At 42.5% G+C, this 17,139-nt stretch overlaps 1 protein-coding gene across 4 annotated transcripts in view; it reads left to right on the top strand.

Moving 5' to 3' along the window:
* VWA7 (von Willebrand factor A domain containing 7) overlaps nt 1-17,139 on the top strand; it is a 121,158-nt gene that overhangs the window by 47,272 nt on the left and 56,747 nt on the right. For all 4 annotated transcript variants that reach the window (XM_073598941.1, XM_073598942.1, XM_073598940.1 and 1 more), the window contains 2 exons: nt 3,151-3,270; nt 14,694-14,889. In XM_073598941.1, the coding sequence (XP_073455042.1) occupies nt 3,151-3,270; nt 14,694-14,889 (316 nt within the window). The remainder of the gene's footprint in view (nt 1-3,150; nt 3,271-14,693; nt 14,890-17,139) is intronic.

Consider the following 17,139-nt stretch of genomic DNA (forward strand, 5'->3'; position numbering starts at 1 on the left):
GCAGACTAAGGACATGGATTACTGGAACCATGTCCTGTGGTCTGATGAGACCAAGATAAACTTATTTGGTTCAGATGGTGTAAAGCGTGTGTGGTGGCAACCAGGTGAGGAGTACAAAGACAAGTGTGTCTGGCCTACAGTTAAGCATGGTGGTGGGAGTCTCATGGTCTGGGGCTGCATGAGTGCTGCCAGCACTGGGGAGCTACAGTTCATTGAGGGAACCATGATTGCCAACATGTACTGTGACATAATGAAGCAGAGCATGATTCCCTCCCTTCAGAGACTGGGCCGCAGGGCAGTATTCCAACATAACAACCCCAAATACACCTCCAAGACGACCACTGCCTTGCTAAAGAAGCTGAAGGTAAAGGTGATGGACTGGCCAAGCATGTCTCTAGACCTAAAACCTATTGAGCATCTGTGGGGCATCCTCAAATGGAAGGTGGAGGAGCACAAGGTCTCTAACATCCACCAGCACCGTGATGTCGTCATGGAGGAGTGGAATAGGACTCCAGTGGAAACCTGTGAAGCTCTGGTGAACTCCATGCCCAAGAGCGTTAAGGCAGGGCTGGAAAATAATGGTGGCCACACAAAATATTGGGCACTTTGGGCCCAATTTGGACATTTTAATATAGGGTGTACTCACTTTTGTTGTCAGTGATTTAGACATTAATGGCTGTGTGTTGAGTTATTTTGAGGGGACAGCAAATTTACACTATTATACAAGCTGTACACTCACTAATTTACATTGTATCAAAGTGTCAATTCTTCAGTGTTGTCACATGAAAAGATATAATAAAATATTTACAAAAATGTGAGGGGTAAGTGCAATACTTATTTTACCTGCTGTATCTTCTGTCTGGGTTCCTGGGTTATCTCTTCACCTGCTGTGGCCATTATGAGGGACCTGTTATGCCTGTTGTTGTTTTTTTTTTGTTTTTTTTTTTAATTATGGAGAATATAACAGGAGGAGCTGAAACACCCAAATCAGGAATTATGGCAGGGGGATTCTGCAGCTGGAGAACCTAAGATTTATAAGAAACCAGGTGCTAACTCAGCCCACCAAACTAGAATCATATCTAAAACAAAACATTTGGTTGGACTGACCCTTTAAATTAATTTTTAAGTCAGTGTGATACTTGAACTTGCACAAAGCTAAATGACAAAATACATTTCCTTTATTAGAAATAATCTTTTAATGCCCTGACTGTTCAAAGCTGATGAAACTGATCATTGTAGATTACTGTACAGTACATTGCTGCTGTTTTCATTGAGAACAGAGAATTTATAGTTGGGATAGACACCATGAAGGTAATTATTTTAATAACTGTAGTGATGCTCCTGATGCTTTGATAAAACGTAATTATAATTTTAGCTATATCTCTCTTCGCCAGTTATTTTTTGTATTTTCTCTGTAGCCCCACCCTTTTGCACTTGCACTTTCTAGCCTTTCCGACCTGTTAATATCTAAACATATAAACTTAATTTACTACTGTATTTCAAAAAATATTCTATTAAAACGGAACTCTGGACATATTAAGAAGCATTTCATGCCTGGCAAAGTATTTGTGTTTCTGTCCATCCAGTCCAGAGATTGACAAAGTCAGGAGGATGGCATCACTTTCTTTATAAGGCTTTGTTCACAATGGCATGCTTAAGCATACGCTGGTGCAAGGGCATTGTTTGGATGCACAGGTGTTCTATGCATTCCTGTGTAGACAGTCTCATGCATGTGCATTGGGACGCAGCTTCTGCTCCCAATTTGACAGCCATGTGGGTGCATGCGGTTGCTGGTTCCTGAACGCAGACCTTGGGCCCCTTGCAGTGGGCACCTCTCTTCCCCAATATTGCAAAGGTTCAATGCCTGTTTTGTCTAGGGGTGGAGGGATAAGTAGCTGTGCTCACCTTATTCCTCTCTCACACCGGATTTTCCTACGCTGTATGATCGGTTTCCTAAAGCCGCTTCCGAAATCAGACCAGCAGTGCGGCATTGTATGTAAGGTGGGCGAGGATCCATCTTACATGGTGGAGAATGCCAGTTACTGGGGGAGCAAGGAATAACGTACGTTTTGTTGCCTGTTCCTCTACAACTATACAAACCGAGCATGAGTAATTTTTTCACACAACTCGGTGTCCAGCTTTAAAGCTCTGAACTACACATTTTTACAAGGTACCTCGTTCATTTTTTTGCTTTTGTAATAAATATAGAGATTTGTAGATTAGACATCAGAGGGAGCCCACATTATCTTATTTAATTATTCTCTGTCTCAGTTTACCATTGTTTAAATAAGATATAAACCATGCAGAGAGGGCATTTTTTTTTTATTGAGCCAGCCTATACATAGACTTGCATTGTTAGAAGAAGCAGTAAATTAAAGCCATTGTGTAGTACTGTATCGCAGGAAAAGAACCTGTGTATAGAATGAGCTAATATGGCTGCTTCCATGCACATATATAATTACAAACTATATCTAGGAGAAAAGGGGCTTTTAAAACATTAAAGGAGAACATTAAAGGAGAAGTACAACCAAAGCTCGTTAGGATGTACACTCCTATATATCACAGGAGTGCAGTTTGTTCTGCACTCCTGTAAACCGTGTTCAGCAGACAGCGGGCTGAAGTCCGCTGTCTGCTGACTTCACAGAGCCGGTCCAGGCTTGGGCAAGATCGCAACAATGGAGTCTAGATCTGCCCACATTCCTGGACCGGCATCTGGCTCAGCCTCTCAGCGAGCCGCTGAGAGGCTGAGCCAGCCGCTTCCACCTCTTCCAAAGCCCAGCGCTCCAGTGAGCAGGGGGGGGGGGGCAGAGCAGAGAGCGGTGACTGACAGTCACCTGCTCTCTGCTCATGGAGCCCTGAGAACCGAGCAATCAGCGGGGCTTGATCGTTCGGTTCTCAGTGTTAAAGCTGATATGGGACAGATGCAGCATCTGTAAGTAAGTATAATTGTGGAAAAAAAATCCTATATAGATTGATCACAATCATCCAAATAAAAAACACATTTCTTAAAGTTAAACTATTCTCTTCTACTCCTTTTATTGAGTGTCCCTTAAGCCATTTATGCCATTTATGCTCCCATGTCTCTCCTCACTCTTACTAACCTCCATGTTTCCCTCTGCGACCTCTTTCTTTCTCTTCTTCGATGCTCAGCCTCTGATCAGACGTGTACAGATTGCACTGACTCTTGCCAGAATAACATTGTAGCAGCCATCCAAAAGAGACATCTTCTGACATCTGGATACTATGGAGAGACACCAGAGAAGCCACAAGGTAGGTTTTATGTTGTTACATTTTTAAAACATGCTATGCCCTAAAGTGGTTACAAACCTCTGAAATGAAAAATGAACAAATCAAGTCCTTCTATAGTGTGTATCTGCCATAATCCAAAGCTTCTAATGTGATTTCTGCATGTGTCCATAGGGATGGGGAGGGGAGCTCCAGCACACAGACTGTGATTGACAGTCTCAGCTCTGAATTGTGTGTGCACATTCCCTCCACAAAGGTCTCAGATTATACTCATTGCTCTTTTTTAAGCTGTGCTGTGTATGATGGCAGATCCCTGCCCCCTGCCTCTGGAAGCTCAGAAATCCTGTGTAAACTGTACACTTTGAATGGTTCTGGAGAACAGAGGCCTGCAGATAAACAGGTACAACTTATGTGGGAAGATTTGTTTAATCTCTGTGTATCACCTAAGGCTAGTTACTTTACTGGGTATACAGTGCCTTGAAAAAGTATTCTTACCCCTTGAAATATATCACATTTTGTCATGTCACAACCAGAAACGTAAATGTATTTTATTGCAATTTTATGTGAAAGACCAACACAAAGTGGCACATAATTATGAAGTGGAAGGAAAATGGTTTTCAAAACTTTTTATAAATAAATATGTGAAAAGTGTGGCGTGCATTTATATTCAGCCCCCCTGAGTCAATACTTTGTAGAACCACCTTTCGCTGTAATTACAGCTGGAAGTCTTTTTGGGGATGTCTCTACCAGCTTTGCACATCTAGAGAGGGACATTTTTGCTCATTCTTATTTGCAAAATAGTTCAAGCTCTGTCAGATTGGATGGAGAGCATCTGGGAACAGCAATTTACAAGTCTTGCCACAGATTCTCAATTAGATTTAGGTCTGGATTTTGATTGTGCCATTTTAACACATGAATTTGCTTTGATCTAAACCATTACATTGTAGCTCTGGCTGTATGTTTAGGGTCGTTGTCCTGCTGGAAGGTGAACATGTTTTCTTCTAATATTTCCCTGTATTTGGCATCTATGCATCTTTGCATCTATCTTCCCATTAACTCTGACCAGCTTGAAGCAAGGAGCAACATCCGGGATGATGTGGCTGGTGGGCGTGACCGAAGGTTGAGGGGAAGGGGAGGGCGTTGCAGACCCGGTCCCAGCTGCTTCCTCTGATGCCCACGCTGGAAGCCTGAACGCCGGAGCGGTAATCTCCATGCCTGTGACGGCCGGATTCCAGGGTGATAGGGGAGACATCCTAACGAGCAGCTCACTCGAGGACCGGACCGGCGCCGCTGCATTTGCCTCTCTGGAGACAGGAGTGCATGACCCACAGGATCCCTCTTCAGAGCGCTTGTGCTGGCTGGATACAAGCAGGAGGACGCTGCTGAGTAGAACAGCCGACTGGTTGGTGGGGTAAGGAAGACTGCACAGGTACGCTGTATGATATGTGCTGCATGCCCTAGGAAAGCCTGATTGTAATCTCCCTGGACGAGACTTTTGGAAGCTTCCCCTTGGGGGTACCCCCTGGTGAGTTCCTACTTTTGAAGAGTGGGGAGGAGGACATTGGAGGCTGGAGAAGTGGCTGTGAGGAGGGGAGTGAATACACTGGCTAACGTTTCACTGTATGCTATATTTTGCTTTCTGAAGGCGGCGCTCCTGTGGGGCTATCAATAGAATCTCAAACCACTTGGGGAGAAAGATATAGCAGGATTGTATAATTTTTTGTTCTTGAAATCCCAAGGGGTGAGGGAGGACAGGATGACCAAAAAAAAAAGGGTCAGAGGAGACCGTAGCACAAGAAGGAGCTGGGGTGCACAATCTGCGGGGCCCCAAGGATAAAGCAGTTCAAGGTGCGGCAGCAAAATTGGAACGCTTTGCCCATACACCAAACTGTACACCTAAAAAAGGTAGCCAGATGGGGGGTGCGCAACATCAAGGGGCCCAGGCCAATTACCCTGGGGGGAGGAAAAGTCAAGGCCCAGCCCAAGCTTGTGTACCCACAGTCACCGAACCAGTGTCGCAGACACATTTGGGTAGGGAGAGCGGTCTGGGCAATGAAACGATAGAGGATAAGGGGATACCAGAGCAGGAACCATCTTTAAAGGACATTTTCCTAGCAACTAATGCCTGCAAGACCGCGCTGTCGGATTTATCGGACCAGCTCAGAGGTATTAGACGATTTAGCTATGCTGAAAAGGGATATGCAGGAGGTATGCGCTCGGACCACCGCCCTCGAGGAGAGACTTAGCCAGGTGGAAGACAATGTGAATCCACTAAGACAGGAGATTAAAAGGATGAAGGAACAATTGGACACATGCCTAAACGAAAATGGATGAATACGAAAACTGGGCACGTAGGAAGAACGTGAGGGTCCTGGGTCTCCCCGAAAGAAGCGAGGGCAACAACCCGGCAGAATTCGTGGAGGGATGGTTCAGGGATATGTTTGGCAAGGACGCATTCTCTAACTTGTTCGCTTTTGAAGGAGCACATAGAGTGGCCCCCAGGATTCCATCTTTAGGGGGTCAGCCAAGGCCCCTTATAGTTAAACTTTTGTTTTTCAGAGACAAAGTCACTATCCTCCAGAAAGCAAGGGAGATGAAAAATATTCTGTATAATGGCGCAAGAATATCCCTGTATCCAGATTTTTCCCCTGAGCTGCAGAGACAGAGGGCAAAGTTTACAGAGTGCAAACGGAGTCTACAGCAACATAAAATAGGCTATGCACTGTTATACCCACCTCGTCTACGGGTAACAGTAAATGGGTAGGTACATTTTTTTAATGCTCCCGCGGAAGTGTTCTTATGGCTGGAGAAGAATGAGGGAAGGTTTCGGCTGGGAGAAAGGCCTTAGAAGAAGAGCGGGGGGGAGGGGGAGGACAGAATTTGGGGCTTTTTGCCCAACGAGCAGATGCATATTTTGGGACATGATTTGTCTTTTTTTAAATTTTTTTTTCAGTTTTCTCTTTTTCCCCGGCCTTCCTCCCCTCCCTTTGTTCCCAGATATATTTGTAGAGGTGTGGGTTTAAGGGGGTAGTAGATATGAATCCTTTACACATTGGTTATGTTGGGGGTAATCCCCCCTTTTATAAAGGTTCGGGTTGCAATGCAAAAGGAAGGAGGTGTATCCACGGTTTGTGGGTTAACACGGTCACTTTAGAAGCTCGGTGAGATGGGCCCAAGGTTGGGTCGGTGGGGGAGGGGGGAGGGGGGATGGGATGGGGGAGAGAGGGGGGTTGGGAGGGATTGGGGAGAGGGATGTGTGTATGGTTGTATGGGGGGGGGGTAAGAGGGCAGAGTGGAGTGAAGTAGGAAGTATTGAAGAAACACATAAAGTAAAAGCACGAAAATTTCAAATATTAATCACAATAGTTTTGGGAATGGAGAATTATTGGGAAAGATTGGGAAAGGGGTTGTGTAAATGGTTGTATGGGGGGGGGGGGGTAAGAGGGCAGAGTGGAGTGAAGTAGGAAGTATTGAAGAAAGACAAAAAGTAAAAGCACTAAAATTTCAAATATTAGCCACAAAAGTTTTGGGAATTGAGAATTATTTTGAGTCAAGATATAGGAATAGGTGAATGGTAGGCACAAAAATAGATAAGAGGGCAACCTCAGGAAAATTTAAATGTATGAAGATATGTTCATGGAATGTGAGGGGGGTAAAAGATGTATGTAAGAAACAAGCAATTTTCTCTATGGCCAGAACAAGGGATGTCAGGATACTCTGCCTCCAGGAGACCCACCTAGATAAGGGTACAGTGAACACCCTGAGGAATAGGAACTATCAAGAGCAGTATCACTCAACCCATACTTCGTACTCAAGGGGTGTGAGTGTGCTGATAAACACTGGATTGGTTTTCTCCTGCAGACAGAGTAAACTGGATAACTATGATCGATATGTTTTTCTCTACTGTAATATTGAGGGGCGGGACTGTATTCTTGCAAGTGTGTATATTCCTCCACCATTCAAAACAGACATACTCAGTGAATTGATAGGTTTTATAGCGGACAAACCTGGGGTACCGGTTGTGGTGACAGGGGACTTTAATACGGCCATGGACAACTGCGTAGATAGATTTCCGACAAAGGGGACTCCTGGAGGGCCATCTAAGGGCCCGCTCCTCCAATTCTGTGAGGAAGTAGGATGGGTGGATATCTGGAGGAAGTGGCATCCGAGTGAGAAGCAATATTCATGCCACTCGAGGACGCATGCTACTTTATCCAGGATTGATTTAGTGCTCTGTAATGAGGAAGCCCTGAGGATAGTGGGAGGGATAGACTGTGAGCCAAGGGGGCTCTCAGATCACTCTCCAGTGGTTTTTTTCAGTCAGAACGGGGCTGAATGTTGGAGGGGGGGAGTGGAGACTGAACCCCTTTTGGCTTGAAGTAATCGAGGATGATGAGGGGATCGCTGGTAATTTGAAAGAATTCATAAATATGAATTTAGGATCTGCCCCGCTAGGTATAACCTGGGACGCCCTGAAGGCGTTCCTTAGAGGGGTCTTCATTCAGAAAATCTCCTATGTCAAAAAAAAAACTCAGATCAGGGAATATAGAATAAGAGAAAAGGTGAGGGTGGCAGAAGGGAGGTACTTGGAGGAGCCAACTATAGCTGGATATGAGGCTTGGGTAGAAGGCCAGGAAGAATACAGGAAACTAGTACTGGAGAAAGAAGAAAAGAGTAGAATGTTTCAGAAACAGAATTTTTTTTGTGAAGGGGAATTAGTGGGTAGAACCTTGGCATTGATAGCTAGGGCAAATGGCCCCTCATCAACTATATCAGCAATATGGGAAAAGGACGGGAACACTATTAGAACTACCCCTGGTATAGTGGAAGTGTTTAAAGACTACTATGAAGGTCTGTACAGGGCCCCACAGTTGGATGTAGAAGGGGAAATGTGGGAGTTCTTTGAAAAACTGAAAATAGCCCCGTTATCCAGTGAGGAGAGAGATGCCCTGGAAACCCTGTTGACACTGGTGGAGTTGCAAGGAGTGGTAAAGGAAATGGCGAATCAAAAAGTGCCAGGACCTGACGGCCTGCCCATAGAAACTTATAAAAGATATGGGGATGTTTTGCTTCCAAAACTACTGGAAGTCTTGAATGGAGCTGTTTGGGAAGGTAGATTGCCCATGTCCATGACAGAAGCCACCATTATAATTTTGTTAAAAGAAGGGAAGAACCCGTTAGATGTAGCCTCATACAGACCAATCTCACTTCTATTTACAGATATTAAGATTCTGGCAAAAGCCCTAGCAAACAGGTTAAAAAAGATAATTCCTAAAGTAATCCACTCAGACCAAACCGGTTTCATACCGGATAGATCGGTGAGCATGAATATCAGAAGAATGTACAGCAATATACAAGTACCGACGGAGAAAGAAGGGAATAGAGCTATCCTATCACTAGATGCGGTCAAGGCATTTGATATCCTTGAGTGGCATTATCTGTGGAAAGTACTGGCAGAGTTCAAATTTGGCCCTAATTTTGTGAAGTGGTTGAGTCTTTTATATGACAAACCAAGAGCCAGAGTCAGGGTCAATGGTGAGTGCTCTGAGTGGTTCCAGCTGGGGAGGGGGACGAGACAGGGGTGCCCATTGTCACCCCTGCTCTTCGCCCTTGCATTAGAGCCACTGGCGGTCGCTCTAAGAATGTCGCAAGAATTTCAGGGTTTTAAAAGAAGGGGTGCAGAGGAGAAAGTCGCAATGTATGCGGATGATATCCTGTTGTTCCTGGAAGACACACAAGCCTCCTTGCTAGCAGCTATGAAACTGAATAAAGAATTTGGGCGCTTTTCGGGTTTGAGAATTAATTGGGAAAAATCGGCTCTTTTACCAATAGACCCCCTGGTAAACCCGCTCCCAAGACAGGTGAATTCCATAAAAATTGTAAATCAAATGAGGTACTTGGGGGTAAACATAACCAAAGACCCAGGGCAGTATATAACTGGCAATGTAGTACCACTAATGGTAAAGTTAAAACAGAAGAGCCGGGTGTGGGGCGGTCTTCCTCTCTCGGTCGCCGGCAGGTGCAATCTTATTAAAATGATATGGATGCCCCAAATTTTATTTGTGTTACACAATTCTCCTGTCTGGATTCTGAAGCATTGGTTTAGGAAGCTGGATAGTTTGTTTAGGGAATTAATCTGGAAAAACGGAGTGGCAAGAATTAGCCTGAAAGCGCTGCGACGGCCGAGAGAGGAGGGAGGCCTGGCGCTACCGGACCCCTGGAGTTACTTTTTGGCAGCCCAAATACAGTTTATGAGAGGCAGTAATCTAGTGGAAGAAAGGGTAGGAAGAAACAGTGTATGGATGTATAACATCAGTCATGATACGGAGGTGGAAGCAGTGGAGGCTGAATTTTTTGGATATAGCTGCCCAACAACTCAGCTAATGATTAGATGCTGGAAGACGGTAAAGGCTGTATTGGGATACAGGGGGTTCTCCGGGTTTTCCCCGATTTGGAATAACAAAAAGCTGAACGAACTTAATATGATGGGGAAAATAGAAGAATGGGACAGGAGGGGTATTCACTGCTTGGTGCAACTGTATAGGGCAGGGAGGTTGAAAATGTTTCAAGAGATAAGAGAGGAGTTTGAAGTGCCCAATAGATTGTTTTTTAGCTACTTGTAAGTGAGGCATGCCCTGGAGGCACAATTCAGAGGTAAGGTGATAGAGTGGAGCGAAATGCCCTTGTTAAGGAAATTGGTAAACACTAAGGGGTCTAAAGGGCTGATTTCAGAAATGTACAGGAGTATAAATAAGGTGGGGCAAGAAGGGGAGGTGGAGTCCAGGAAGAGAATTAAATGGGAGGAAGAGGTTGGTACAATAACGGAGGAACAATGGAAGTTTATTCTGGCATTAGGGCCAAGGATATCTCTATCACCGTCACAGGGGGTCTCTTATTTGTATTTGATTTATAGACTTTATTACACACCAGAGAAATTATTTAGGTTTGGTAAGAGGCAGGATGCGAAATGTCAGCGTTGTGGAGATAGGAGAGGTGACCTAGTGCATATGTTTTGGCGATGTCCCATGTTATTTAGGTACTGGGAAAAATTAGTGGAGGAAATCAACGCAATATTTGGGTCCTCATTAGAAATGGAGGCCAGAACTTGTCTTTTGAGTTTGCTGGAGGAAAACGATATGCTGAAAGACACCCAGACCGCAATTATGAGATGCCTGTTCCAGGGAAGGAAAATCATAGCACGGAAGTGGCAGGCGAAAGAACCCCCAACAGTAGGAGAATGGAGAAAAGAGGTTAAGGATATGATCATGAAAGAGGAATTCTGGTATAGAAGGACAGGCAGTTTAAAGGAATATAAGAACATATGGAAGTTATGGCTGGAGTATAAATGGGCTGGATAGGTATAAGAGTATTAGGTGGAGTGGGTGGTGTGTGTATGGGGTGAGAGGAGGGTGGAGGTGAATGGGGTGATGGGGGGGGGGGTATGAGGGAAAAAATGGAGGGCAAAAATTGTATCTGTTCGCTTGGAGGAAAACTGTGCTTTACCTTTACTTTTAATTATAATGTTCAGGATTAATAAAGATAAGTAGAATATTAGCCACAATGATGTGAAAAAAAAAGAGAGATGGGAGAAATCTTGATTTCCAAAGTTGATACGACTTCTCTTAAGATAAATTTCGCTGAAGTGGCAAAAAAAAAAAACTCTGACCAGCTTCCCTCTCCCTGCTGAAGAAAAGCATACCCACAACATGATGCTGCCACCACCATGTTTCACGGTGGGGATGGTGTGTTCAAGGTAATGTGCAGTGTTAGTTTTCTGCCACACATAGCATTTTGCTTTTAGGCCAAAAAGTTAAATTTTAGTCTCATCTGACCAGAGCACCTTCTTCCACATGTTTGCTGTGTCCCCACATGGCTTCTTGCAAACTGCAAACAGGACTTCTTATGGCTTTCTTTCAACAATGGATTTCTTCTTGCCACTCTTCCACAAAAATCAGATTTGTAGAGTGAACAACTGATAGTTGTCCCGTGTTACCATGGGCCTCTTGGCTACTTCTCTGATTAATGCTCTCCTTGCCCGACCTGTCAGTTTAGGTGGACAACCATGTCTTGGAAGATGTACAGTTGTGCCATACTCTTTCCATTTTTGGATAATGAATTCAAGCAAATTCAAAGCTTGGGATATTTTTTATAACCTAACCTTGCTTTAAATTTCTCCACAACTTTATCCCTGACCTGTCTGATGTGTTCCTTGGCCTTCATGATGCTGTTTATTCACTAAGTTTCTTTAAAAAAGCTGTATTTATACTAAGATTAAATTAAACACAGGTGTTCTCTATTTACTAATTAGGTGACTTCTGAAGGCAATTGGTTCCCCTAGATTTTAGTTAGGGGTATCAGAGTAAAGAGGGTGAATTCAAATGCACGCTACACTTTTCACATATTTATTTGTAAAAAATTTGGAGAACCATTTATGATTTTCCTTCCACTTAACAATTATGTGCCACTTTGTGTTGGTCTATCACATAAAATCCCAATAAAATACATTTACATTTTTGGTACATGACAAAATGTGGAAAATTTCAAGGGGTATAAATACTTTAAGGCACTGTATATAAGGGTCTACAATCACTTTACCACTGGCGACATGTATGGCTGAGGCTCTGGATTTGATTCATGGTTAAAGAAGGTCACTTGCATTTATACTGGGTGTGTGGCTCCAGTGAGGCAGCCTGTAGCACAAAAAAGGGTACCCCCTAGATTGGAATCCAGGTATAGAAAAGTCTAATGAGAGCACTGGTTCAATGAATTAGGAGTCCAAAAATATTTAATGCTGGTGTTAGTTCATAAAAAAAAAGACATAAAATATCTAACACGTTTTAGGAGCTCAACGATCTCCCCCTTTTTCAAGGCTGCAAAACTGATACAAGGGTAATTATAACAATACTATGCTAATCAAATCACAAAAAATTGTAACCAAAATCCTGATAATCAGAAAAAACACCCATGAATTTAGCATCAGGAGATAAGCACTGGTAGTTTTTGGCTAATGCCGCGTACACACGGTCGGATTTTCCGATGGGAAATGTTCGATGTGAGCTTGTTGTTGGAAAGTCCGACCGTGTGTATGCCCCATCGAACATTTGCTGTCGGAATTTCCACCAAAAAATGTTTGAGAGCAGGTTCTCAAATTTTCAGCCAACTTAACTTTGTTGTCGGAAAGTCCGATCATGTGTACACAAGTCCGTCGCACAAAAGTTCATGCATGATTGGAATCAAGCAGAAGGAGCCGCACTGGCTATTGAACTTCCTTTTTATCGGCTTGTTGTACGTCTTGTACGTTACCACGTTCTCATTCTCACGTTCGGAATTTTGGGCCAACATTTGTGTGACCCTGTGTATGCAAGACAAGTTTGAGCCAACATCCTTCGAACAAAAATCCACGGTTTTGTTGGCGGAAAGTCCGATCATGTGTACACGGCATTAGAGTTCCCAGAGCAATATAATTTACTTTTTCATACTTGGTGGGTTTCCAAAATACTTATGCTGGACATTGGGATGTCTTGCTCCAATAGAAAGAGTAGTACTTGGCAATGGAGGAATAAAGGGAACGACTTGGGCAAATTTGATATTGCTGCAGTTTCCATCTGCAAAATTTTGTCCACAGTGGGAACTCCTCGTTTTACTCATTGTGCTGCTTAGGTTAAATTAGCTTGAGCAAAAAACCCAAACTTTTTTTTTTTACTTAAAGTTTGTGTTACCTAAAGTTTGTGATTTTTTTTTTAAGGGGTGGGTATTTAGTGTAGTTTTATTTATTCGATTTAGTGTTATTTATATTTGTGCTTTTGTTATGTAATCAGGATTTGTGTACATTTTATTTTACATTTTTTTTCTGTTGTTTTTTCGTTTTGTAAAGAAGGTCCAATTGTTGGCATATTTACAGGTCTTAGATAAGAGGTTTTCTAATACTCTGGGACATTTATAGCCCTATTACACCCTTGGAAACCACCCAAAAAATTTGCCGTTATCATAGTCTCCAATGAATTTTACAATTGTAGCCAAAATTTGGGGAAAATTTAAACTCTCAGTTTTACTTATCCCTAGTGTCCATCATGAAAAATTTCCCTACTATCCTTGGTAGGCATAGCTTTAAATGCCATACATTTTTTTTTAAATCTGTTATAGATTACCATTTTAGCTACTCTTGCAGTAGTGTCTTTGAGCTCTTGGGAAATGTTCCTTGGACTATTGACATGAAAGTGGCTTGCACTGGGGAAGGGCACTTAGGCACATCCAAGGTAGAATTACGCTGAGCAATGGGACATATAAGCGTTCACAGGGTTATACTGAAGTACTTTGGGGCCCTAATATTATAAATGGGCATTATGTTAGCCAACTGGGCTAACATGCTTTTACTGGGGGGTTTGTCCCTTGTCATCGGAGAGAGGCGATGGTTTTGCTTTATTAGTAAATCTGCAGCTTGGAAATTGATATGAAACATAGGAAGTGGCAAAACTGAACCGGGAAAGGTGTCACCTATCTGGATATGTTGTGGGACAGAGATAGGTAAATCACAAGTCTGGTTAAACAGTACACTCCATTTACATTTTACTATGGTTTTTGTAAAAGGGAACTCTCAATTTTAGAGTAATTTGCCCTATATGCCAAGGCCATACATATTTCCATTTTGGATGGAGGCTATTGTGCTGTCTTGGAGGCTCCAACAATGAGAGCCTCTTGTTGAAGTTTTCTGCTTTGTGTACTTCTCCATTCATAGTCAAGGCCTGGAAAAGGAGTCTCACACTTTCTGCTGCATTCTTTATATTGTAAAAAAATGAATATCCAAGAGCAGGAGACCTTTAGTGGCAGGGAACCAGGTGCAGGAATTTTTCTTTCAGTTTTCTTGAGAAGAATAAGAAAGTTGTTGGTGATTTTACCCACCAATATCCATCCTAAGGCCCTTTCACACGGGCGTTCCGATCAGGTCCGGCTGTCAGTTTTTCAGGCGGACCTGATTGGATCCTCCATTCACCCCTATGGAGCGGCGGATGTCAGCGGTGACATGTCCGCTGACACCCGCCACTATCCAATCCTGTCCGTAAAATCCAGATGGATGGTCATTCATCTGGAAAATCTGATCAGATGAAGATGGACAGGCGGTCTGTCTATTTCCTATCTCCATAGAGGAGAGCAGGGCTTTGACAGGTCTGTCTCTGCACAGTGGCCTGCTCTCCTCCAATGATATGATCAGACTTGTCCAGACACCCCCCCCCCACCCTGCACAACTATATATAACTTCATATACTTTAACAGAAGCCCTAGCTGGAATGCCGTTGTCTTTCATTACAGCTTGGAGGAGCTTTATACTTTGGAAAAGTATCCACCCTAAACTGGACATTGTTTTTTTTTTTTTTTTGGGCGATAGAGTTTTGGATGAGCTTTAGGTTTTGTGTGTCTTCACATTTTAATCTTTCTTCCATCTGCAACAGGAAAATGCAGTCACGGTGGTCCCTTTGACTACAGCAAAGAGCTCAGTGCAAAAGGAGGGATCAACAAGGACACAGCCATGCCTTTATTCTCCCCCCACCACTTCCTGCACAAACAGGCAGCCCAGCTTGCCCTGAAAGCCTCTGTTAAGTTTCTGAGCGAGCTGAGAAGAGAGGTGACTGACAACATTATGCTCAGGTGAGTGGAGGTGACCGTTATGACACCTCTAAGCAAACATTTTATTTCCAAAGAGGTTAAAACCCAATACTTTCTCTTAGTGAAAATGTAACTTCCTGCCCTCCCACTCCAATGCTCTGTGTTGTCAGAGCTGAGTGATAGCCACACCTCTCAAGCACAAATGTCCTTACACTTGTATTGCAAAGAAGGAAAGGGGGAGTTTATGATCAAGAACAAACTCTTAACAAGAGTTAAACCTGCTGACAATGTTATACATGTTTATGCTTTGCTGTCCTGTGACAACCGCACCCCACTTCTTGGATGGGCATCACAAGGATGGAAAATATGGGAAAATCTCCTCCCCGGATTTAGGGCCTTAACTATTAAGACAAGAGGATTGAATTAAGTTTATCTATAGGTGAATAGCCAAGTCAAATACATGAATACATTTTATGTATAACATTGTACAGACTGCCTTTACAGCTTTCTGTATAGCTTTACAGCTTTATGTTCTCATAAACACATATTTTATTCACACGCAGAGATTTCTCCAGATTCTTGGAATCTTTTGATATTATGTACTGTTGCAATTTTACATTGAGGAACATTATTCTGAAAATGTTCAACAATTTTTAGATGCAGCTTTTTAGGCATGTGCAATTCGTTTTGTTCCGAATTTGTTTTTTAACGAATTTCGACAAATGCGTTAATTCGGGAATATCCGAATTAACGAAAACACGTTTAACGAATTTTTCCCGAATATTCGTAAATTCGATAAAATTGGACATTCGTAAATTCGGGCATTCGTACATTCGCAATTTACGAATGTACATTTGTACATTCGTACATTCATACATTAGTAAATTAGTGAATTCGTAAATTTGTAAATTCGAAAATTCGGAAATCTGAAACAATAGTTAACTAATAATAACTTAACTACTAGTAATTACAAGTAACTTTTAAATTATAGGTATTGTAATTTCCTTTCAAATTTGGCTGTTAGTGAACGTAACACATACAAATTTATCCGAAGTTATGAATGATCCGAAAAAACGGAATGGAACGTAATGAATTAATAATAATAAATAACAATAATAATAATAATAACAACATTTTAATATTATTATTTATTATTAATTTGTTCCGTTCCATTTGTTTAGATGCAGCATTCGTTTTGGATAATTCGTAACTTTGGATAAATTCGTATTTGTTACGTTCACTGACAGTCAAATTTGAAAGGAAATTACAATACCTATAATTTAATAGTTAGTTACTATTTCAGATTTTTGAATTTTCGGGTTTTTGGATTTTCAAACTTTGAATTTACAAATTTACGAATTTTCTAATTTACAAATGTACGATTTTACGAATTTACGAATGTACGAATTTACGAATGTACAAATGTAAAAATGTACGAATGAACGAATGTACGAATGAACGAATGTTTGAATTTACGAATGTACGAATGAACGCATTTACGAATAAACGCATTTACGAATCGCGATCATAACGAATGACCCGAAAAACGAAAAAAGTAATAAACTAATGAAACGAAAACGCAAATGAACAAATTTTTTGGCTGTGCACATGTCTACAGCTTTTCACAGGTTGTTGAACCTCTGCCTATGTTTGCTTCTGAGACACTCTGAGGCCGGGTTCACATACTGTATGTGCGAATTTGCATGACATGCGAGTGTGACCGGCTCTCTATGGAGCCGGTTCACACATGTCCAGGGCGGCCGCGGTGCAAATTCCAAAAGGGTCCTGTGCATTTTTGGGTCCGGTTCAGGTGCTAATTCAGGCCAAAATTCGGACCTGAATTGCACCTGAACCGGTGAACAGGAACGCACTGGACCACAGGCTGGAAACCGCAGCTGCACATATGTGAACCCACCCTAATGTCCCGTACACACGGTCGGATTTTCCTACGGAAAATGTTCGGTGGGAGCTTGTTGTCGGAATTTCCGACCGTGTGTAGGCTCCATCACACATTTTCCATAGGAATTTCCGTCACACAAAATTTGAGATCTGGATCTCAAATTTTCCGACAGCAAAATCTGTTGTCGGAAATTCTGATCGTGTGTACACAATTCCGACACACAAAGTTCCACGCATGCTCGGAATCAAGCAGAAGAGCCGCACTGGGTTTTGAATTTCATTTTTCTCGGCTCGTTGTACGTGTTGTACGTTACCGTGTTCTTGACGTTCAGAATTTCCGACCAACTTTGTGTGACCGTGTGTATGCAAGACAAGTTTGAGCCAACATCCGTC

This window comes from Aquarana catesbeiana, linkage group LG09 (assembly GCF_042186555.1).
Source record: "Aquarana catesbeiana isolate 2022-GZ linkage group LG09, ASM4218655v1, whole genome shotgun sequence".
NCBI lineage: Eukaryota > Metazoa > Chordata > Amphibia > Anura > Ranidae > Aquarana > Aquarana catesbeiana.